Source organism: Sminthopsis crassicaudata, chromosome 1 (genome assembly GCF_048593235.1).
Source record: "Sminthopsis crassicaudata isolate SCR6 chromosome 1, ASM4859323v1, whole genome shotgun sequence".
Lineage (NCBI taxonomy): Eukaryota > Metazoa > Chordata > Mammalia > Dasyuromorphia > Dasyuridae > Sminthopsis > Sminthopsis crassicaudata.
The window spans coordinates 223,018,255-223,042,921 of NC_133617.1; the positions used below are offsets into that span (position 1 = coordinate 223,018,255).

The 24,667-nt window shown below is 35.4% G+C and overlaps 1 protein-coding gene across 1 annotated transcript in view; it reads right to left on the reverse strand.

The window, feature by feature from the left end:
• The window catches only part of MTCL1 (microtubule crosslinking factor 1), a 159,191-nt gene that overhangs the window by 67,519 nt on the left and 67,005 nt on the right, over nucleotides 1-24,667 (reverse strand). The window contains 1 exon segment of the mRNA XM_074275191.1: nucleotides 5,815-5,874. Within this exon segment, the coding sequence (XP_074131292.1) occupies nucleotides 5,815-5,874 (60 nt within the window).

A 24,667-nucleotide genomic window follows, 5' to 3' on the forward strand; every position in this document is an offset into this window, starting at 1 on the left:
ACTCAGAAATCAGAGACAAGGAGCTAAGTGTCCTGTAACCTGATGAGAAACTCTTTAGAGAATGTCTCTTGGGACTTTGTGAAGATTTTTGGAGGGTTAGCATGGAATAAATATTTAGCTACAGTGCAAGAAAACAACTATCAGCTATAATTTAACTAGAGGAGACACTTTGGGATAGCCTGGAAAATTATCTCTTGAGAGTGCTGGCTTTGTTAGTAAAAATCAAAAGGCTCTGGAGCAATGTAACTTTATTCTGTCCCTTATACTCCCCACTTTAATCTCATAAAATAAAACTCTCTGAGCTACAATTCCACTCAATGACGTCAACAGCAAGAAAAAAAGAGGAAATAATCTCCTTGCTTTTCTTTGCAAAAAATACATTATGCCACAATTTTGGGAATCCCCTCACCTGGAATTCCTCCTTCCTCATTTCTATCTACTGATTTCTTTGGCTTGCTTCAAGTTCCATCAAAAATCCCATCATTCATAGGAAGCCTTTCTGCATCCACCTTAATGCTTGTACCTTTCCTCCGATAAATCTTCAATTTATTTTATATACATATATATGTGTATATATATATATACATATATACATACTCACACATATAAATGTTTATATTTTATTTGTTCATAGTTGCTTGCATATTTTCACCATTAGTCTGTGAGTTTCTGGGAGCAAGAATTATTTTTTTTTCTTTTCATTTTATTCCTTAGGATAATATCTAGCATTAGAATAGGCACTCAATAAATACTTATCTGACTGAAATGGCCAGTCTTCTCATACTATTTCTATATAGTTTGATATGAGATATAGTTTGATAAAAGACTTCTTGGCAACAAAGGCCTAAGTAGTGGGTTACCTCCATTTTGCTTGGTAAATTTACATCAGCCACAGCACAAGGTGTGAAGTCCAACACTTACCAAGAAAGATTAAAGTAAATTATATTTGTTGAGCCTATTCTCCTAGCATATAATCTATATTTTGGGGGTGGGAAGAGCAGCCCTTTGGAAAGGTGATTTAATTACCTTAGAAATTGGTATGACATGGAAACATCATAAAATAATTAATTAACTGGTACCCAAATAGTCTTAGAAAAGTTAATACTATACTTCTATACATTAATATTAATTTGCCATAAGTTCTCTGTTGGGCACCAAAACATATATCTCTCTATCCTTCCTTCCTTTCCATCAACAAAATCATATACCCAATAAACGGACTACCCATGACTGAGTAGACTCAAAGAAAAGAATTCTAAATCAGCTTATAAAATTAGACTCCTTTCAGAAAACATATCATCTTATTATTTGTGTGTTCTCTCATTGTAGTACTGCAATCATCACCTTTTATTCACACACAGTTTTAGGTAACTTACGCTTTGAAATGAGTTTAGTTTTTTCTTTTTCTTTTTGGAAAGGGAAGTAATATCTGGTGGGGAAATGAAAATATTATTTCCTCCTTCACTTAGAGACAGCAAGACTGGAGTTAAAATTTTGTCTCAAAAGCTTATTAGCTGAATTACTTTGGAAAAGTCACTTAACCCCTCCTAATCTTAGTTTCCTTGTCTGCAAAAGTTAAGGACTAGAACTCCCAGGAGAAAAACTTCCCTCTTACCAATTCAAGTCATCTCCTTCTCTTCAACTTACAATCTTTAGAGAACTGCCATTGAGCTTTGTCCAGGATCATACAAATAACATATGTCAAAGTCAAAACTTAAACCCTAGCCTTACTGGCTTCAAGGCTCTTTGTTATACTATATTGCCTTAGCTACAAGATGGGGAATAAAAATATAGCGCTTACTTTAAGAGTTGCTATGAGGACCAAATGAGTTAGAGGTCTTGGGGCCGAAACGATCTCAACCTATTCTCAAACTTTCCATGGGTAAGAAGCCCGGCTAGCTGGCTTGGAGCCGGGTGTGGAATTCGAGTGCCTAGTGGGCCACTTTTGGTAAGCAGAACTGGCGCTGTGGGATGAACTTTGCAGACCTTAGAGTTAGAGCTTTATTATTATCATTATTATGTTTTTCAAGATAGAGGTGATGAATTTACCTACAGTAAAGTTCTTTATATATTTATCTAGGCTTAACATACCAAGTACTAATTTTATTAGGAAAAAGAAAAAGGGAGTTTTTGTGACTGAAGAGTAAACATTTCCCAGATAATAACTTATTCAAAGGTAAAATATAATGTGCTGCTGGGAAAAGTGAAATTTTAAAATAAATCAGATAGAGTGGTTTAGATGACCATCACCATTCAACATTTACCATAAAAGCACAGTGTTAACTCATAATCCACTAGAGAAAATCCACTGTACTTAAAAAAAAAATCAGAGCTTTCTGAAGCAGAACAAACAAAAACATGTGTTTATTTTCATTTTCTTAAAAATAGAATTGTGAGTAAACCAAATACCACAGACCATAATATTCCCAAATAAGGATTCTATTTTGCAGATGGAGTCAGGGAGTTGAAGTGAAGAGAAACGGAGATAGAAGAGCTTTATGTAGCTTTATAAATAAGTTTATAAACCAGCTATCTGGTAGAAAAGGAAAGAATCATGGCTCCACCACTGATGTTACAGTCACTGTCTGACTTTGGTCAGTTCACTTAAGTGACTCCATGTCCATTTTCATAAACAGGCAATTCACATTCTCATGTACTTTAAATATTTCATCTTCTAAGGATTCTCTCTTTATCACATTAAACCAATATGATGTGGGGAGTCTGGGCAAAGGAAGGAATCACTGCCAAGATAGATATCAAGGGACACATATCCACAGTAGCCTCATATCTTAGTTGTCCCACACCCATAGGGTGGCACCGGAAGGTCCTAAGACCACCTCAAAGATGGATTCTAGGAGCCAGGATTAGGAGGTCACACAGTCTAAGATAGGTTGCCTGGCCATTTACACATTTCAAGGATTTGATCTCATTGGGAGTAATTTTTCTCACCATTGATTAGTCAATGGTTTGCTGCTAACCAAAAGAATGTATCACCTGAGATCCAGCCTTCTGGTAATAAACCTTTTTCTAAAATTGGTTAGGTCCATCCACAGATAAAACATAAGATCTATTGCTGGGCCCATAATAGGAGATTTATTTGTTATTTAAACTTGATACTCTTCTTGAGCTTATACTTTGCTTCTGTAACCTTTAAGAAATCTGGGCTACCTTCACACCATACTGAGGCATGAAAATAGGCCTTTAGACTTGACAGTGCCTTCAGTCCAATCCTGTTCCCCAGGAACACAGAGCACTAAGTGATAGAGAGGATATACTTAAGAATAGTGCTACACCACAGGGACCCTTCTAATCTAGGAGGTAACTTTAAAAAGCTCCCTGGATTGCCTGAAGGCTGTGGATATGGACCAGAAATTCCTTAAGGGATCTCAAACCTGGAGTCTTTTACCAAGTCAGATTTGTCCTAAAAATCAGGAAGAAAATGAGTTCTGCATTTGCCCCAGTTCTGAATTTCTCTGGGAGTTGCAGACCAATTTGAAACCTACCTCAAGCAAACTCAAACCCTTAGGCCAGAAGTTAACTTTTTCTGTTTTGACAATTTGGTGAAATCTATGTAACCCTTTCTCAGAATAATGTTTTTAAATGTATAAAGTAAAATATATATAATCCCCAATTATTTTGAAATCATGTATAAAAATTAATAAAAACAAGTTGGCCAACCTCAGGTTTTGAATCCCTGAAATTGAGGCACCCATTCTGATCCTTCCTTCCTTCACTGATAAGTTTCCAGTGATTGTTCACCAGATCAATCCTCTTAAATCTGTGTTGGATTAAATCCAAGTCCTTGTACTTAACTGGAGTGGGTAGGGAGAGAGAAGGGACTTTTTTTTTTGCAATGGCTATCAAGGAGACCTCAACTTTCATCCTGATGACTGATTAAACGTCTTCTGTTTTCTGTTCCTTAAACAATGTTTTCTAAAAACATTAGGCATGCTAACTCAAGAGAAAGGCATGTCAGTAAATCTTTTACAAACCCCATGCAGGACTCCAGAAAAAGACCTTAAGCATTCTGTGTAGCTGAAAGGCACCCCTTTGAGCCAACTTTTTTCTTTTATTCCTAGGCTTAGTAAATCTGCCAGGTGTGATGGAGGAAAGGGAGGGCCCATGACTTTCATTACAATCAATGTGTAAGAAAAAGGGAGATATAAGGGAGTCCATAGTCAGCCTGCTCCGCATGCAGGAGCTTGACAGATAGTCATTCAATAGGGCATGAATCAAAACCTCAGTAAGAGGCACCAGGTGGTGCCCATCTTATCTTGTAATGGAGAACTTTCCCAAACTGTGCCAGACCCGGGAAGGGCCCGGGTCCCCAGCCATTCCCAGGTGCCCAAAGCTGAAGAATGCCAGGCTCGGGTTTCAAGAGCTCATCAGATATGCTTCAGGAATGCAGTATGAGGCAGAAAGTCCCATCAAAGTGGAACGTCCCTTTCATGGGCAGGAAAATGAAGGCATGGTATGGAGGGCGCTACAGACACAAGACCACCACCACCAACGCAGAAAGGGCTTGCCAAGCAACAATATATCCATCCACGTATATATTATTTGGCTTGCAAGTCTGACGTCATAGCACCACCTACCAGCACCCCAAGAAGCACTGATTGCTCACGCTCCTACCTTGCGCCGGGGTACCAGCTTCTTTTGTGCTTTGGCTCCTGCCCGGCTGTTCCCAAGACGTTCCATTCCTCCAGTCTGCTAAATAGAAACTCCTTTTTTCAATAATACTGTCAGGCGGAGCATGGCTAAAAACATTCCCCTTCCACTGCTTTGGAGCCCTCCAGAGCAGTGACACATCTTTTATTTCCCTCCTCTATTAGGAGGTGAATGAAAAACTCAACTCTGTCTAGTTTATAATGGGCTGTAATTACCCTTTAAAGACCAAACTCTTTCCTCACAAAGAAGCACTAAGTAGAAAATGTGTTCCTAGCCCATGAATATTTAAGTCCCAGCAGCAGGACTACAGCTAAATTCTAATTTAACAATTATCCCTGGCTACACAACCGGGTTTTTTGGGGGCAGAGGGCGTATAAAATTTTTCAAATCTGCCACATTCCTGTTGTATTGCCAGGCTTGGAGGCTGCTGAAATAACACTCTGGGGATAAGTAGCTTGGAGAATGAGGAAATCAGAGAAAAGAGATAGGTGCAGGGGGTATCACGGGCTCGGGTGGACAATCAGCCTCACATGGGATTATGACCTCTCTAATTGCTACTGTTTCTTGAAGCTCCGCGGGTTGATATCTCAGTAACCCTTTTGTTCTATCAGCCACCCAACAGGAGAGGAAACCCCCTCTGAGGAAAAAAGAGAGAAAGGAATTCAGCAAAACAACCAGAAAGATCTGTTTAACCAAGGCCATATCCATATAGAGCAGACTGAGATCACTATCATTCTGTTTCCTTAATTTACTGTACTGTTAATCAACAATGATTAATGCACAGGGCAGCTTCTATGTGTTTCACAATTACCTATAAAGTTAGGGGAGCTGTTGATAGATTGTGTGCCAAAATATTTGTTAACCAAGGGAACAATGATAACCAATATTTGGACACCAATTTTCAGTCCTTCCAGGCCTTGAGCTTCAATGATGCTTAGTTGCAAAATAGCATTTTTTCTTTCATGAATAAAATTATTGACTAATTATAGCCATAAAAAGAAAAAATAGAAATTGAATGAGTCTAATACCTTCAAACAATTAAGATGACAATTTTTGTTTATATTTTTGATAGTTAACACTTTCAAAAAACATTTGAAACTAAATGATTTCTCTATTCAAATCAGCAAAAATCTAGTCTTTACTTACCTGGTTAAATGTTTTCTTTTCTTTGTGCATTTCCCTGCTGCCTCTTCTCTTCAGGTTAGTCTGAAAGGAACATAAGTGACATTGTCTTACTAACAAATAACACATCGAATCCAGGATCCTAGGCTTGAGGTAGAAATTATATTGCTACTAAGCTGACTTAGTGAGGGTATATGATTTAATAAACATTTATGAAGCCTTTTCTATGTGCCAGACAAAATTCTAGGTACTTGAAATACCTTAAGAGGCCTATAATCTACTACAGGAGGAACAAAATATACACATACACAAATAAATAAATACAAAGTAATGCTAAGTTATTTCATGAGGGAATGAGCACAAACAGGTAGAGATATGGAAAGGCCTCCTATAGGCCACAGCACTTATGCTATAGAAATGTTATTTTTTTCTTCTCTGAAAAAAAAAAAAAACAACATTTTAAATGCAATGGAATCTGTTCTAGAAGAGCCTGATAGAATAGACTTCAAAATACTCTTGAACTGCAAGAATTTCCAAAAGAAAAGAGAAAATTATATCCTGCCAACTCTCAATCACCCACATTAATGAAGAGGAACAAGACATGGATAATCAAACTAGTACTACTACTAACAATAATGATAAGTGTTAATTTTAAGTTGTATTATTGTGATATTTTAGTAGCTGATTTGCTTTCTTAATTAGGTATTTCTTCAACTATTATTCAAACTAGCAATAGGCCCAGGGGCCTGTTTTTTTTTCCTAAGAAAGGGAATACCTCATAAAGCAGAACCCACACAAATTGATTTGAGTGTTGACTGATTCATACCAAGCCAAAATATTTCATGACAGAAGCTGGAAGAGAGCAATTTAGAAATCCAATTGAATTCAGCTCAACAAACATTTATTAAGCACCTACTGTGTGCATCTGATCTAAAATTAAGTAGCCCTGTGCATGGAATCTTAGGTCTTAGCTAGAAAGATCGTTGGATTTCATCCCTACATTTTACAGATGAGGAAACTGAATCCTCAGGGTCTCAAATGATTTGTTTAATGTCACTTAGGCAGTGTCAGATGCAGAATTTTAAATCAGATTCTTTAACTTCAGAACTATTGTCTTTTCCATTCTTACTGCTGGACTCAGCAAGCAAATTTTGTCTTTAGTACCTGTTTACCTGAATTTTTGGCAGGGTTTTCCTTCCTTTTTCCAACTCTGAGGTAGACCAGTACCTTCTTGATGTCTCCTCTTTTTACCCTTCCCATTGCCTATAATATATGTGTGTGTGTGTGTGTGTGTGTGTGTGTGTGTGTGTATAAATAGTACATATGTATGTGTATATATGTATATATATATATATTATATATGTAAATATACTTAAAAACACATTTATGTTAATGTTACCTCCCTTAGAGACAGTTCTATCAAAATTCTCTTATTGTGCTATGGAAGACTTTGTTCTTTTTCATATGATCTCAAGTAATACCAATGAGGGAAATTGCAACAAATAAGTCACATATTCCACATATTCTTAAGGATGATTATAGCTAAATACAAAGGAAAGAAACTAATTGGGAAAAAAAATAACTATGGGTAAAAGGACCAAGAAGAACATAGTTACCAGCTTAGAGTACTGGAGAACTACCTGTAGGGAAGCAATTTCAACCTGAACCTGAAAAATGGTAGTGTTTCTTGGAGAGCTAGTTGGAACTGGACCAGAGGCCTGAGAGACAGCTCTCACTGGCCTGATGGATAGAAGTAGACTTAAAAAAAGAGAACAACTAAAGGCAAAGTTGAAGAAACCAAATTTCCTGGTGCACTCATAAAATGAGCACTGATAGAGACAGGATTAGATTTGATCATTATACTATATCCATATGGTTTTTATTGTTGTTATTCAATCATATCTGATTCTTTGTGAATTCTCCTGTTTGGAGCTTTCTTGGCAAAGATACTAGAGTGGTTTGCCATTTACTTTTCCAGCTCATTCTACAGATTAGGAGACAGAGGTCAACAGAGTGCCCAGAGTCACATAGCTAATAAGTGTCAGAGGGCATGTTTGAATTCAGGAAGATGAGTCTTTCTGACTCCATGCTTGACACTCTCTCCACTTTACCACAGGCAAATTCATGATTTTCCTGCCCATATAAAGTCTTTATTCCAAGATATTCAAACTTTAGGATAAAGTAGTTTGATCTCTGAATTAAAAATATAAATATGGAAGACAAATAAGAAGGTATATTTCCAAAAGGAATTCACTTAACTGATGACAGTACTCAAAAACAGTGATTTAGGGTTTAAATTATATGTCAATGTCAAGGTTTCCCTTGGTATTGCTTCATCAGTCCTCAGTGAGAGTAACATAGCTTTAACTAAAGGTCATTAGGCTTTCAAGTTTTAGTCCCAATTCTGTCACTAACAAAATGTAAATCTAGTCAAATAATTTTATTTCTCTGGGGCCCAATTTTCCCAACTGTAAAATGAGGGGATAAGCTTTCTAAAGTCATCCCTAGCTAGTGATTTTATGATTCTGTAAGTTCTAAAAGCAATATTTTTAATGAAATAGAAAAATAAGTAAATGAAACAAAAATCTCTTGGCCTCTGAACTGAAGTTAATTTAGAATTATTAAAGATAGTTGCTGTGTGTCATATGATTTGAATAATTGAAAAGACATTTTTGGAGGGGGAGTTGAAGCTGGATTTAAGATTTCACTGGTCTAGGGAACCCCTTCTTTGTACCAATGAAGGTTAAAACTTTCTCTGCAATTTATCACCTTAGACAGTTTCCAGGGCACTAGGAGGGCATGTAAAGTGCAATTGGAATCCAGGTCTAGTCCTTTATCCATTATACCAAATTCTTTCATCTTTTCCAATACAATGAGACTAGCCCAGTTGCCAAACACTAAGGCAATACAGCCTTCATTTACTATTTAATATCCTTCCAGAAAATCTAGTTATGAAATAGATCAATTAACCAAATTTATTTTTATTTAGATACTGTAAATATCTATATAAAATGGAGATAAAACTAAATAACTTCCTCATTATACTCCTCATTCACTTCAACTCAATTTATACGTTTTTCTAAAAAAAAGTAGTTCCCTAACTTATATAATCATCTACTCTATAATAGTTGAATGGGACTCAGTCAGGAGTATGCTGGCGCCAGCTTGATTGGAACTTGTTATTAAATATTCAGTATGAACAAATTTAATAAAACAGATTTGGTTTATTGTTTTGTTGACTGTCAAATGTTTAGAAAGTGATAGAGAAGGTATTAATAATATAGATCAAACTGAAAAGTGTATTAACTGGAACAGTGAATAGTGCACTGGCTCTGGAATTTCAAATGTGCCATCAGACACTTGTTAATTATATGAACTTAGGCAACTCTGGTTGCCTTCTCTTCCTTCACCCCACCCTCCCAAAGTATATCAGTTATGCTGTTCTCAAGTCATTATTTTGAGTAACTCAACTCAACCCTTACAAAAGGACACTATTTATCCCTAAATTTAAAGGGATGCTCTGACTCTATTCAAATCTACTTTTGAACATTAATCAGAAAACTCCTGGGACTCTATATTTGATGAAAAAAGTAAATTTTTTTTTTTACAAATCTGTTTACTGTCCTCAAAATTAAATGAGTAGCATCTATCAATTGCTCCCAAACCTAAGGCTCAAGGTAGATAGCCATGTTGATAATCAGGAAGATTAACGTTCTAATCGACTTTAACTTTCACTCCTTTTTGCCAAATGTGAAAATAGAGGGGTCAGGTTTTGGGAGAGGACTTCCACAAATTATGTATTTGATGGGGTAATAGTTCATAGAGTCCTAAGTGCCAAATATATTCATCTAACAATGCCTTTCTTAAACTCTGGAAATACAGGACAGAGGTATTGGATAATGGGGCTGTGATTGCCAGGTGCCCTGCTGGCCTCCAGGTCTCTCGGCATATGGCTGACTGACCCAATGCCAGGAAGTTCCGGTGTCCCTTGTGGGACAGCAGATTGTCATTGTACCACAAACTTGGGTTAAAAGTGGCCATATCTTTAGCTCATCTGCCAAGAACTTGCAGTAGCTGAACAGAACATGTTGTCCTTCTGCTGCCCTGTACTTCTGGGTATTTATATCAATGTTACTTATTCCCTTGGGTGAATTGGGAAGTCATGGTTAAATTAAAGCCCTCAAAGAAGTATTATTCGTATAAAATACTGAATGAATTGAGCCACACGATGGGTGGAATTTCCTGCTAATTAAATCTACTCTAGTTACTTTAAATCAATCACTGGCCGAAGATTCTGGACTGAGGGAGAAAACCCCTAAAAATACTAACCTAATTAATTCTTTAAATTTTAAAATCTTAAATTAGAAATTGCTATTCAGGATGAAATAAGGAAAAAGCAATTTTTCTTGGACTAGTATGGTTACCTCCTGATTGACTTCATTAGTATGGCATTGCGCTCTCCCTGCTCAAGTTATCCTGCACTTGTATATCTTTGGAAATTTCTCCCCAGTACAATGAACCAGATTTAGTTTTGGAAATATTCTTATAACTCTATTTTGTTCAATTTTCTTATTTTACGTAGAAGTGAGAATACTCAAAAAGGCCAGGTGATTGTCCAAGTTCACACAAATAAGGACAGTTCCTTGCAGTCAGGAACTTTTTTCCCCCTTTGTCTTCAGATTTCTACTGCCTCGCACAAAGCTTGTGCTTAATAAATGCTTGTTGAAATCAACTTTATATCCATACAAGGCTTCTTCTGAAAAGTGAATATAATTAAATAACACAGGTAGGTAGGTAATTGTTAAAGTCTTCCTGTGTCTTCCTAGTATTTGCTGCCTGTTTCCATAGCAAGCTAGTATGCTGCTTCCAAAAAGGGTAATTGAAGAGCATTTCAGGTGCCTCACTTAAAATTCAGGTTTAAAATAAAAGGCAAATAGCCACAATTTGGGAAATTTTAAATCATAAGAAAATTTGTGTGGGGGGAATACGGTAGAGGTGTATAATTGTAAAGATTTTTATAGATGTTCTCTCCTAAGAAATTCCTTTTCCTAGACCTATTTTTTAGAACATAATCACAAAATCTGATTTGAAAAATGTAGATACCCAACTCCCTCATTTATATTATCCCAGGGGTTCTTAACTTTGGTGTGTCATGAACTTTTGGGGGCAGTCTTCTCAGAATATTTTGAAGGCATTAAAAAATACATAAGTTTATAAAGACAACAAAGGCTAATGAAAATTAAAAGATAATTTTTCTTTTCTAATCCAAGGTCACTGACTTTTGAAACATATTTCTAGATACATGGGGAATCCATGGATCCTAAGTTAAGAATTTCTGCTATAATTAAAATTCTCATTAGAATTTCATTGGATTTTAAAAATTGGTTACCATATTAGTTTCACCTTTAGATTCAATCTTTTTCCTATTGTTCAAATAATCTTTTTCTTCTTCATAGGTCCCTATACTCCCTTTAAAACCCCTACAGGGGAACATTATGAGTTTATTCCTCAAGATTAGTACATTTTGCAACAATGAAGTGTGGTGTTTCCAGGTACATTGCAAGAGTATACTATGCCTATGTAAAATCTTCTCCCCAAGTCTCTAAATCCAGGTCAATAGGCATCCCTTTGGAGCTATATCCCTAGAAAACCTTATTGCAAGTACAATAGGGCATTTGTAAGAATAAAATGAGAAGTGTGTAAGACACTTTATAAACCTTAAGAGTCTTATGCAAATGTTAGCTATAAATCTTCTGAAACTGTCAGTTTATTGATAGTTCAACTTTCCAACCATCCCTCAAAGAATAAGGCTGATCATTTTTTTTTTTTTTTGGTGAGATTCATTTTTCCTTTCTTCAATCTTTTAAGCCAAAAACTTGGTGGAAGTTACTTCCTCAGTCCCCTTAAAACAATGACAACAGGGTAGCCACCAGGGTACAATGTGAGGACAGCTGTCACAGCAAATGAACCATTAAAATAAGTCATCACTGTTACCAGGGTCATGAAAATATAAGATGCAAACAAAGTAAATATTTCCAATTGATAATGGGTTTCCATAAATGATCTTATTCACAGATGACATTGTGCTATTTTCATTGAAGGACTATTTCTAGTCCTCCTGATCTATATCTTGCCATTGGACTCAGATGGCTCTGGAGGTGACCCTCACTTAAATCCAACTCACTTGCATGTCATAGCATCACCTCCCTGATGTCCTGGTCCTCTTCAACAACCAAGGACAAAGGACAACAACAACTAACTTCACTGAGCACTGAAATACTATAAACTGTCCTTAGTAGAATCCTCAGTAATATAAGAAAGAATAGTCTATCCACAGCATAAAAACAAAGTCCATGGAAAATGGCTATTGCTCAATCTATAACATGTGGCTAGACAAACAGATGATTGAATTAAGTTTATGTATTGTAAGTAGATAGAAAATTAGGTTTAGGATTGAGTAGTAGGAAGAGATTTGGCTAAATTGCTTTTGGAAAATGATGCAGTACTTTAATTATGTCAAAATTGCTTTTTTTTTATATAAAGGCCCGTCTCTTTAATAAATTTTTTTCAGTCATATTATGTCATTTCAAATCATGGCCTCTCATGGTCCCAGAAAAATTAACTGGCAAATAATCTTCCCCAATAAACTTTTTTGTAATAAAAAGATTAATAATAAAAAGACTTATGGTGGTGGTCTGTTCTATTGGGGAATGACTAAATATATTATGATATGTGAACATAATCGGATATCCCAAGAACACTTTCTATTATGTCCTAAGGAAGAATGAAATGCAGTGTTTCAGAGAAATCTGAGGAGACATGTAAGAACTGATGCAGAGGAAAGTAAGCAGAAAATGGAGAACAATTTATACAATGATTAAAAACTTGATAAGAAAAACAACTTTAAAACATCCCCAAATATATGATTATTTCGAGATGAGGAAAAAAGATAACATTCATTTATGCTAAAAGACTCTAAGTATAGGTATAGATGGATCTTTTATAATATTGTAAAAAGGATTTATCTGAAACCAAAACAAGTATCATATACAATGCATATACTACACGTTTTCCCAAAAATTGTAGGAGTTAGGAAGAATATATATTCTCTTCACTACTGTTTGATACAATTCTAGAAATGCTAGAAGTAGAACTGAGAGAAGAGAAATAAATTAAAGCCATAAATGTAGGTAAAGGAGGGGGAATATCTCTTTTTGATGATAAGAAGGTTAATTTAGGAAATCTTAAGGAATCAGCAAAGATATCGAGACCATTAACAGCTTCAGCAAGTTTGTAGGCTTCAAAATGAACTCAGAAAAATCAACATCATTTCTATATGACCATAAGTCCAAGAAGCAATAATATAAAGGGAAATAATATTCAAAATAACTAAAAAATGCATTAAAACTCGAGGATCAATCTATCAAAACATAACTGGCACTCTCAAATTAATTGTTACATCTTAATTGCTACATTTCAGTAGTTCTCTTGCAGGGATATAAAAATAAGAAATAGAAGGAAAAATTTATTTTAAAAAAGTTTTAAAACAAATGAAACAACTTTGAAAGATAAAGAACTTGATCAACACAATGATTGACTATATTTCAGAGAACTAATGATGAAGCACTTCCCAACAAAAAGGAATGGGCTTGAGATATAGAGTAAGATTTAAATTTTTACTACTAACTAATATAGGGATTTATTTTGCTTGACTTTTCTCTTTTTCAACAAAGGGCAAGAGGACATAGGGATAGGAATAGAAGGATCAATGAAGTATCTTTTTTTTTTAAATTGAAGAGAAAAAAAATCAGCAGAGACCAGAAAAAATATAAACAAGCAAGACTGCTTTTAAAACTACAAGTTGAATTCAATATATACTTAAAAGGAAAAGTAAGCTGTATTCTATAAATTCAATACACTCGTTTCATGAATAATCTTTTAAAATTCTACTATCTATATGAAGGTGTCCATTTTATTTGATGTTTAGATTAAAAATACAAATAAAAATTTTAAAAGATCCATGGTGGCCATGAATAGACCACATTATCATTGGTAAATTGTACAATAATTACATTATTGGCATAAATTACATTATTGAGGTAGAGAAGACTGAAAAAATAGGGATATAATATATTTAGAATGCCAGCTTCCCAGCCTATGTTTTCACAAAAGATCACATCATAGGCAAATAATAAAAAATGGCATAAAAAGATAACAGATGGTCAACCTAAGTCTTACACTGCCATCTCTGAGATACTAAAAGGAGAGCCAGACTTCTGGTGTATTTGAATGGAAGCTTTTTGGGAATCACATAGGATAAGGAGCTATGGTGGTATTGGAATCTGTATCATGGGAGGACACAACTAAGTTATACTTTTCATTCACAAAGTACTTCACACCAACCAAATGATGTAACTGAAGTGAAAATCCTCTGGGGTGGGAGTAGGGCAAAGACCCAGCTGCATAATGCAAGATTTCATAACAACAGAGGAAATTAATATAGTTTATTATTTTTTGCCAGTGCATCCATATAAATTTTTAAAATACTTGGAAATAGAATCCTTTTAAAGGGGACTTTAAAAACACAGGCTTGCTAATCCTTTAGCTAAGAGAAAAAGCTTCAGGTCATGTCTAAGTCTTTTATGTTGCTAGAAAAAATAATCCCTTAATGCAAAAAAAATCCTGCCCTGTTTTTATCAAGTGCCTTATTTCATAAAAACTTGTCTGAAGTTAGGGAATCACAGCTTCTCACTTGTAACATTTCACATTATAGAGAGAGAAAGAGAGAGAAGGGGAGAAGGAGAGAGAGAGAGAGAGAAAAGAGAGAGAGAGAGAGAGAGAGAGAGAGAGAGAGAGAGAGAGAGAGAGAGAGAGAGAGAGAGACAGAAAGAGAGACAGAGACAGAAAGAAAAAGACAGAGAGAGACACAGAGAGAGACAGAGAGACAAGACAAAGAGAGACAGAGAGAGACAGAGAAAGAGAGAGACAGAAAGAAAAAGACAGAGACAGAGAGACAGAGACAGAAATACAGAGAGACAGAGACAGACACACAGAGAGAAATACAGAGAGACAGAGACAGACAGACAGAGAGAGAAAGAGAGAGAGAGAGAGAGTGTTCCCATCTTCACAGAAAAGACAAGAGGGATGTGATTTGTATTTGGGGACTGCTTATGAAACTGTGAACTTCTAATCTGCTTCCGGTTAGCCACAGGTCTTACTTTCCTAAAAGACCAGTCTAATAACAGCCTGTCTGCCTTACTTGATCTATATCTGCATCTCTCCCCCATCTGATCCTTTTTATCTGGAGCTCATAAGCTCAGTTCCATTAATCATCTCACCCCTCCAACCTGCGTCTGAAATATCAAACGCGTAGCTGTCTAGCATTCCAAATAAAAGCTCTCCATTTCCCTTGAGGAAACTATACACAAAGCTCATTTCTAAGCACAGAATCCATTTTCGAGACCTGCCATTATCTCAGTCTATAACACAGACTCAGGAATGAGATTTTGATGGAGAAAAGCAGGGTGCTCCCTCTTGCTCCTTTATTCCCTCTCCCACCATAAACCCACTAGTTCTTCTAGTTCTCAAGTCTCCATCACTATTCCCCACTATAGCAGTTGCTCTCTGCGGTAAATCCATGGCACTGCGTCTGTTGGATGATTCAGTCAGACAGGACTGTAAACATTCTGCCAGGGAAAAAAAAGCCAGATGTTTGGTACCTGTTTTTCAGTATAAGCTATCCTTAAAGCAGGAATGCAAAACTGACAGTTCTGAAATGTCAATCCCACTAATCAGTTCTAAAGAAAAATTTCATCTGAGATAAAAGATTGAGAGTGGAGCTTGAAGAACTTCTCCATAAGGAGTTTTTAACCATTGGTGTGCTGACAAACGTTTAACGACTGGCTCTCTAATACGCTGAAACCATTAAACAATAAACCAAATCCAGATTTATTCATAGCATTTTCTCGTTTCCAAAATGTGAATGCTCACGTTGAAAATGTAATGATCAGCAGGACATGGCTCTAGCACTCCTCTTTCAAGGTTCCTTTGGCTTATCTGGTAAAAATCTATAAGTCTGGCTTATAGATTCTCACAAGTAGTGGACCTAGGTAACCTAGAAATTACATAAAATAGAGACAGAAGAGCTCTCCATCACTTAGGCAGGATGCAGGCTAATATACATCGACAAGGAAAGGAGGGTACAGAAAAGTATGACCCTGATTCTGAAATATAATGTCTGGTACTATCCCCCCCTCATATCTCCATCCATTTGGTCCAGCTCTTCCCAAGGCTAATGATTGCAGCCAGACAGTGAGAATTCCACCCAGGGCTGACTACAGGCCACTGTTTCATCCGATTACAGCCAAATACACTGTTTTTATTATCTGTTAAGTAATGCTTCTTTGTGAAAACATAGGCTGGGAAACTTCCAGCCCCAGAATTATAAATATTTATGAATGGCATTTGATGTTTATGAGCTTGAAAATCCCAGACAGTATGAAGGGGAAAAAATCTTTTCTTCGCTCACAGAGCAGGTTTGTTTCCACTTTATGGCCTTTAACAGCTAAAGCAAAGCAGCAGGAATCCAAGATGCTTCTCTGGCGGCTGTGTACCCGCCCCCCCTCTCCCCCGCAGGCCAGACTAACTGCAGGTTGACGCACACAAAAATGTGCGCCATCAGAACCTGCGTTATGCTTTCAGCCTTCCACCCCCATCTCTGCAGTGTGAGTCCCCTCCTCCCCTAGAGTACCTGTTCCCCTCCTCCTTCAGAACTCCAACAGCTTGTGCTTGGCTGCTGGCTGATCCATGAGTCACATTCAGAGGGGCTTGAGGGTAATGTGTCTCAAAAACCTAGGTGATCATCTCCATGCTTTTTAAAAATAAAAATGACTGAACAACAACAATATTTAGTATTTTAAGGTTTGTAAAATTTTTTTATATTCTATATACATATATTATGTATGATAAATGCTTATTTAATCCTCACAACCATTTTGTGAGGTAGGGACTATTGTTATTCTCACTTTAAAGATGAGGAAACAAAAGCTGCAAGTAGTTAACTGACTTATACAAGTTTATGAAACTAATAGATTTAGTTCAGGTAGAGTCTGAACTCAGTTCATCTTGAATCCAGGAAATGCAACAGGCAGATAATTTATTTGGGAATCTGCCCTTTTAACTAACATCTGCTCCATTCTTTTATGGTTGCACCAGCCTAAGTCTTTGGGCTCACCCCATGCCATCAAAAAGCATCCAGATTTTTCACTTGAAAACAGTTTAAAAGAATCTCAGTTCTTCATGGAATGATATCTGCAGCTGTGAGAATTTGGGTCATGTGGTGAGTTTAGGTGAAAGAGATAAATCTGTATCCCAGTTCCCCTTTGATAGAGCTGCGGCCTCCTGGCCCAGATGTCTCTTTGTATGGCATAGATCTGTATCCACCAGTGACTTTTAAGAAGAGAAGGGTTCTAGCAGCTGAGGAAGAAAACTAAGGAGTGTCAGAGTATCTCCTGGGCAATCTAGCATTTTTTTTTCTAGAGAATTGAATGACATCCACCTCTAGCTTTTCTTTGCTCTATGTTTATTGCAACATGCCAGGTGCTCTTACCAAAGTTTTGCCTAAATTAGAACAGATATTTTATATTCAATGAATATAGTGACAATATCAGATAGTGGATAGAGATCTAACCTTTGAGTGAGGAATCCATCCATTTGACAAATATTTATTAAGCAACTACTGTGTGTCAGACAACTGGGCTAAACTCTGGAGATACAATTTAAAAAGACAAATCAAAATTGGTATATTTCTTCATTTGATGCTCAAATATATCTATGACAGAGTTAATTCAAGGCTAGTAACTGAATAGCAAGATGGTATAATGTGTTAAGGCCCTAGAGTTGGAGTCAGGAAGACCTGAGTTCTGACTCTATCTGAAATAATTTTTTTAGTTGCATAAACGTGTATATGTCAAATAACTACTCTCAACTTTTGTTTCCTCATCTTTAAAGTGAGGATAACAATAGTCCCTACCTCAAAGAGTGGTTGTGAGGACTAAATAATATCTTCAATAAACATTTATTGTACATAATATGTGCATATAAAATATAAAGTACTTTACAAACCTTAAAAGTACTTGCTGTTGTTCATTTTTTCAGTCATATGTAATTCTTTGTGACCCCTTTTCTTGGCAAAGATACTGGAAGGTTTGTTATTTCCTTCTGCAGCTCATTTTACAGATGAGAAAATTGAGGCAAAGAGTATTATTAAGTGACTTGACCAGGATCACACAGCCAGTAAGTCTTTGATGGCTATTTTTCTCTAATACATTTATTTTTTATCTTTCTAACCTCATCAGAAATAAACCAAGAGATAGTTTGTAGCTAAACATGCAACTTGCATTGTTTTTATATAGCCTCCATATGAATTCAAGAACTCTTCTTTGCATTAACAATACAAAACATGAGTGCATAGCCAAATGAGGCTTATGGGATGAAGCATCTGATTCTAGACTTGTAATTCTCCTGTAATCTAGAAAGTAGTGCAATGTTGCATCATGGTTTAATGCCTATTTTAATCAGGCTTTTTTTTTTAAAGAGACTATAGATGCTCTTGCTTTATCTTTAAGAGTTAAATGAAGTGTTTTGGAGAAGGTAGCTTGAACAGCAATGCTATAATGAGAAAAAGCAATGTTTACCCTGGTTGAAAGAATTATAATTATTTTTTCCTGTCCATTTTTCCCCTTTCAAAAATGGCTCTACCTTGCACAAAAAAAGAACTAACATTTTACTTGTCAGACTCTTCCGTCTTCCACCTGGAAGGAACAAGATGTTTAAAGAAAGGTCTTTTTTTCTGACTGAAAAACATGCACCCATAACCTAAACTTTTTTATGGAGTGTGATTTCTTTTTATCCCTTTCTTTCTGGGGATTGATTTGTTTTGTTTTCCTTTTCCTGACTGCATCCAATTTATTTGAATTCATGTGACATAACCTCCATTCAACACAAAATACCTCAGTTCCATACTCCAATTGTCCTATCATTGCTTACATATTAACCCAAAGCAGGAGAAATCTCAATTCATTTGGCACAAGAAGAGCTCCAAAAACACTGAGGCTATGACTGGCACCATTATTGCTTACCTAGGATGAAAAAGGCATTGTAACAAAAACAGAGCAATGCAAATAGAGCTGACAAGCCAGGAAAAGAAGCAATGTCACATTTCAGAGGATTTTAAAAATTAACTGCAGAAGTAAATTATAATTGGTGGCTTCCCCCATTATTTTACTTCAATTATGAATAGAAAAACCCTGTTCTAATACCTCAGGATGAAGATCTGATATCTGAGCTCAGACAAATTCCACCAAAAGATGAAAAAGGTTTGAATATAGCTTACAGACAGACAAGAACCAACCTAGCTAAATCTCATCATTAGGAATATAACCACAAAATAATTCTTTTCAGTTACAGGAATTCATGAAAACTTCCTATTATAATCCCACACTGAAGAAATTACAAATACTTGAAATGAAAGGGGCCACCATAGGAAAGACAGTCTCATTTAGGAATTACAATTTTTTTTTAATTTTTATTATCCCTTGTTCTAAAAAATTGATTTGTGACTCCTGTTCCTCCCATTGAAGACATTTTTTAAAGTAAAGCCTTCAATGCATACCTCTATTAATTGGCAAAAGAAATATCCACATTGGCTATGTGCTGAAAATTACAGGTTACTTAAAAAATCTTAATAAAATAAAAATAATAAATAATAAATTAATAAAAAACTAAGAGAAAATTGTATAGAAAATACTAGACTTGGCTAGTAGGAAAAGGAAGAATTTAAAAAGAAAAGGAAAGGAAGATTACTGATAAATATAGAATCATCTTTATAATAATTTTAAATTTTTATGGATGTTCTTTTGTTTTTTGACATCAATGTCAAATGGAGAAGATTCTCCAACCCCACTATATATACTCCTCAGTAGATTCCTCCCTTGAATTAACAAGAAAAATAAATCAGCACAAGTGGTCATATCTGAAACAGTAAGTATAATACAGCCTTACTACCTCTTTGTACTACCTCAGTCATATATATTTGTAGTACCTCTTTGAATATTTTTATAAGTATTTTGTGTCTCCTCCATCAGAATATAAGTTCCTCTCCCATAGAAAATGTCTCTTTAATTGTATTTGTATTTCTGCCATCTAGCTATCTACACCTGACACAAAGCAATTACTTAACAAATGCTTGCTGATTGATTGGAAACATGCTTCTCAATCAGTCTACTGAAGCCATGACTAGTCACTGAATTAATTAGAGATTGTATAATGGATGAATTGTTCTTTTGATTCTCCTTCATTTTTCGTCAGTTCATGCAAGTCTTCCCAGCTTTCTCTCAATTCTTCATAGTTAGCTGACAGCAATTCCAAAGGAAAGCCAAGAATGACTATGTTGTATTAAATTTAGCTTACTAAAGTGAGGTCAGTATAACCAGAGCACCAATAAGAAAAGCAAATACAGGAAATTATATATTTACATAAAAGTTCTATCTAAGTGGTAAATGACACCATCAATTTTATTGTTTTATAATAGATCAGGTTTTCACATGCTAAGACAGATCCTTCATTCTAGTTCTTATTTGAATTACTAACCCTCCTTCCTATTGATGTCATCTCATTTCATGTCATCCCATTTTTGTACACTTTTCCCCTTGTCTTCAGTTTTCCTGTCTCTACCATCACAGCCATTTCAGGGTTCACTGTTAAACTTGAATTTTTCTTAAAAACAGGAGGAGGGGAAAATGTTCAAGAATGGGAAATGTCCTCTGCTTAAAAAGCCTTTTGATCCAATGTTCTTTCACTTGGGACCAATATCAGAAGGTTTGCTATAAAACTATAATTTCTACAGAGAATTTCTTCCTATACCTAGCAGGTTATTTCCTCAAATTTAAAGATATAGTCCTCAAAACTTTTTCAAACTAACATAAAAGAATAATTCATATGCATGTGCACATACATAAGCATGTTAAAGGATAGTTTTCCTTACTCAAAGTATCCCTTCCTAACTCCAAACTAGATTTCCTTAGATACCTCTTCCTCCTTTTTTATTTTTTTGGTCTTGTCATTTAGTTGAACAATAAAGTCCTTTCCAGTTCTACCTTTGATTCTATTTCTTCTTCAATAACTTTCTCACTAGATCCTATCTTTCTATTCTAATTTTTACTAATTTCTTGAATAAATCAACTGTGGAAAATGGTCATGATATAAGTTTTTATGATAATTTATTCACTTGATACTTGCCATTTGACAGCTTTCTGGCCAGTTTACATTTGGCTTTTCATCATTTGTGCTTACCTCTATTAGAATGGCTACTATAAACTGTAAACTCTCACAGAGAACCAGTATATATGCTGGTACATTATTGGCACAGAACCATAAATAATACATGCTAACTGATGCTGTAACATAAAAAATAAGATATATGTTCCTTGAATCTCTAAGAAGACAAGATTTACCTTACAGGAAAAAATGCAATTATGAAAAAGATAGTTCTTTTAAGAAATATTTTTTAGAGAAACACCAAGTGAGGCAGCTAGGATTATGGTTTTATTGCCATTTAAAATTTTGTGGTACTATGAGGCAATGGCATATTGAATGTTCTGGATATATGCACTATACCATATTTGTAATTTTCTCCTTTTTTTGGGCAGGAAGCCAATTCTAGCCAGTACTTATTTATTGAGATGTTTAATCTATAAAATACACATTTAGACTCACATTGTTTATAAGTGCTTAGAAGATAACTTTTAAATAGTGACCAATAATCCTTCTTGATAATTCTTTTCTCTGAAAATTTTCCATATAGTTTTTAAACTGACATTTTCAGGATTTAAAAGCTGTCCAAAGACTTGCATTTTTTTGTACATCTCAAATAAGTTTCTACTCTCCTAATCCTTCTCAGATTGATAGGATTAGAAATGGCTAAAGCATGCATAGATGGTTTTCTTACAATACTTTTTTGGTGATTTAGTATGGGGAAAACATGTGAGTGTCATTTTTTATACTTTCAAAGTCAAAGAATTTTGCATAATTCCTTAATTTTTTTAACAATGAGGAAATGTAGTTTATATTTTATAGAATTTTAGGACTTTGGTTGAAAGAAAGTACTGGTTTACAGAGTTTAGAGTTGAATGGGATCTTCAAGTGAAAAAACCCTCATTTTCTAGATCTGCCTGAGAGTTCATCTGAGAGGTAGGATGACAGAAGAGAGTGAGAAAGCACTGGATTCAAGTTCTGCTTCACTGACACAGTAGCTGTGTGACCATGGAAAAGTCATTTTCCCTCTTAATGGCCCAGGCAATTCTAAGATGAGAAGTTACAGATGTGATGCTGATCTGCATAAATGGAGTGATTTTCAAACCAGGAGTCCTTCATACCAATAAAATTACAGGGAAAAAAAACTAAAATAGAAGGTCATCTAGTCCAATCTGCTATCCAAAGCAAAAAACAACAAAACAACATCTGGTTTGGTTTTCTTTTTGCTTTATTCAATCAATCAATTAACAAACATTTCTAAAATGTTGGCCATATGGCCAAGCACTGTTCTAGGCATTAAAAATACTTATACACACATACACACATCCTTCAACTTTTTAGGTTTGATATTATGCCAAATTTAAAGTGAGGGAAGAACTCAGAATTTTAACAATACATTTTATTTCTACTTAAACCTTGAGCCCTCCAGGAGACTGATCACAGACTTATTTTCTATGTTAACTGAGAAAGAAAAACAGTACCATTTATTTGCCTCTTAATGTGTTGGCTTTGTGAGGGAGGTAAAGAAGGAGGAAAACAAGTAGTTTATAGTTCCTACTATGTTCCAGGTTCTGTACTAAGCTCTTTACAATATTATCTCATTTGATCTCATTTGCTAAAGGAGCCAAACCTAATTACCATTGACTTGGTAATGAGATGACACATACCACTAAAGGATTTTTCTTAAGGATTTCAGATGAATCAACAAGGAAATAATGGCTTGAAGTTCAAGTTTAATGACAGAGAGTTAAAGAAAAGTCAAAGCAGCAATCATCTCCACAGTCAAAAAAAATTTTTTTTGTGCTTCTTGGAATCCTGGTGATTTTAAATAGAATGATGCATTACATCTCAAAAAGATGTACCACAGTGTCCCTGAGCATATTACTAGAATGCATGTGAATCCAAGAAAGAGTGACATAATGGATAGAAAGCTGGTCTTGAAGACCAAAAGAGCCAGATTCAAACCTCTGACACATTTGTTGTGTAACCTGAGCAAGTAATTGTGCTAAGTGATTCTCAAAGATTATAAACTGCGGATTAGCTTCAAATATACACTGATAAAGATAATTTTTATTTACTGGAAGTTTGATACAGTAATGAAGTAACTATCCTGGACCCCATGTCTTCTTCCTATTCACTTCTCCCAAAATATTAAGTAAGAAGGATATTGTAAAGACCTTTTGAGGAGTTCTTGGAACTAGAATGGTTCACTCTGAAAAATGAAGTATCAGCCCTGAAGTCAGGAGGACCTGAGTTCAAATGTGATCTCAGACACTTAACACTTCCTAGCTCTGTGACCCTGGGAAAGTCACTTAACCCCAACTGCCTCAGAAAAAAAAGAACCCAGGAAGACTTTTAAGATTTGTAGGTTTTTGGAACTTAAAATCTTTCAAAAATGAATGTTGAAAATTGGCTGTATATGCAATTGGAAAAAAATTAATAATAGATATTTTTTTTAAAAAGAAGCAGTTTGATATGACTCTTTACCCTAGAAGAGGCTAGGCTTCAACCATAGCTCTTTAAGCTTGGAAATCTTGAGATTCTTCTAAAACTCAGCTTCCCCCACAATCAGAGAGGAAGCATAGACTATTAAGTCTTTTAACATGATGAAGTCAAGTCCTGAGCATTAAGCATAAGCCTGAAAACATAACCCACACTTCTTTTACCCATCAAAGATAGTTGCTATCTCATGCTAAAACTGAAGCTGCTATCACCAAGCCAGACTGCAGCCATATGTGTTAAGTAGTCTGACAAGAAGGAAGAGAATCAAGAATGAAGGATATGATAAATTTGTTGCACTCTTCCCTGATCAGATCGCATCTGAAGCAAAGTGTCTGTTTCTGAGTAACACATTTCTTTTAATTTGGCAGTTGGCTTAACAATGAACAGAAAGCTATTTGGAACTATTTTTCTGATTGTTGAAATCCCATATATACTTGTTATAAAACTCATATGCCAACCTCTCCATAAATATTAACCTGATTTTCTTAGTGGATGCTGATCTTCCTTATTCTTACTTCATATAGCATTTGCACCCATCATTCTGTGTTTATCTTATACCCCATGGCCAAAGAGGACAAGACTAAGTCTTCATTTATATGTTCACCTCTCAAATATTGGAACATAGCTACCATCTCCTCCTCTCCTACCTCCTGAACCATCTTCTCTTCTTGAGACTAAATATCTCTCTCTTCTTCAATGGTCTACCTTTATCAATTGATATCATATTTACAAAGCACTTAGTACCACAGTAAATGTTATATAAATGTTGGCTAATATTGTTATTGTTAATCTTATTATTATGCACTTAACAATAACACAAAATAAAAACTGATAGTTTTATGTGTTACATCTGCGTATTTAGGCTGTATCCTGTGCTTTTTGTCCTTTCGAGTTATTATTTTCCCAATCTGACTATGCAAATAGAAGGGTATAAAACTGTTTACTCTTTTCTTTCCTTTCTTCCTTTCTAGTCTTATTTTCCTTCCTTTTCAGGTTTAATTTGATAGTCCATGGGCTCCATAATTTTATTGGGCTATTTAAACTTTTGGAAAAGACCTCAGAG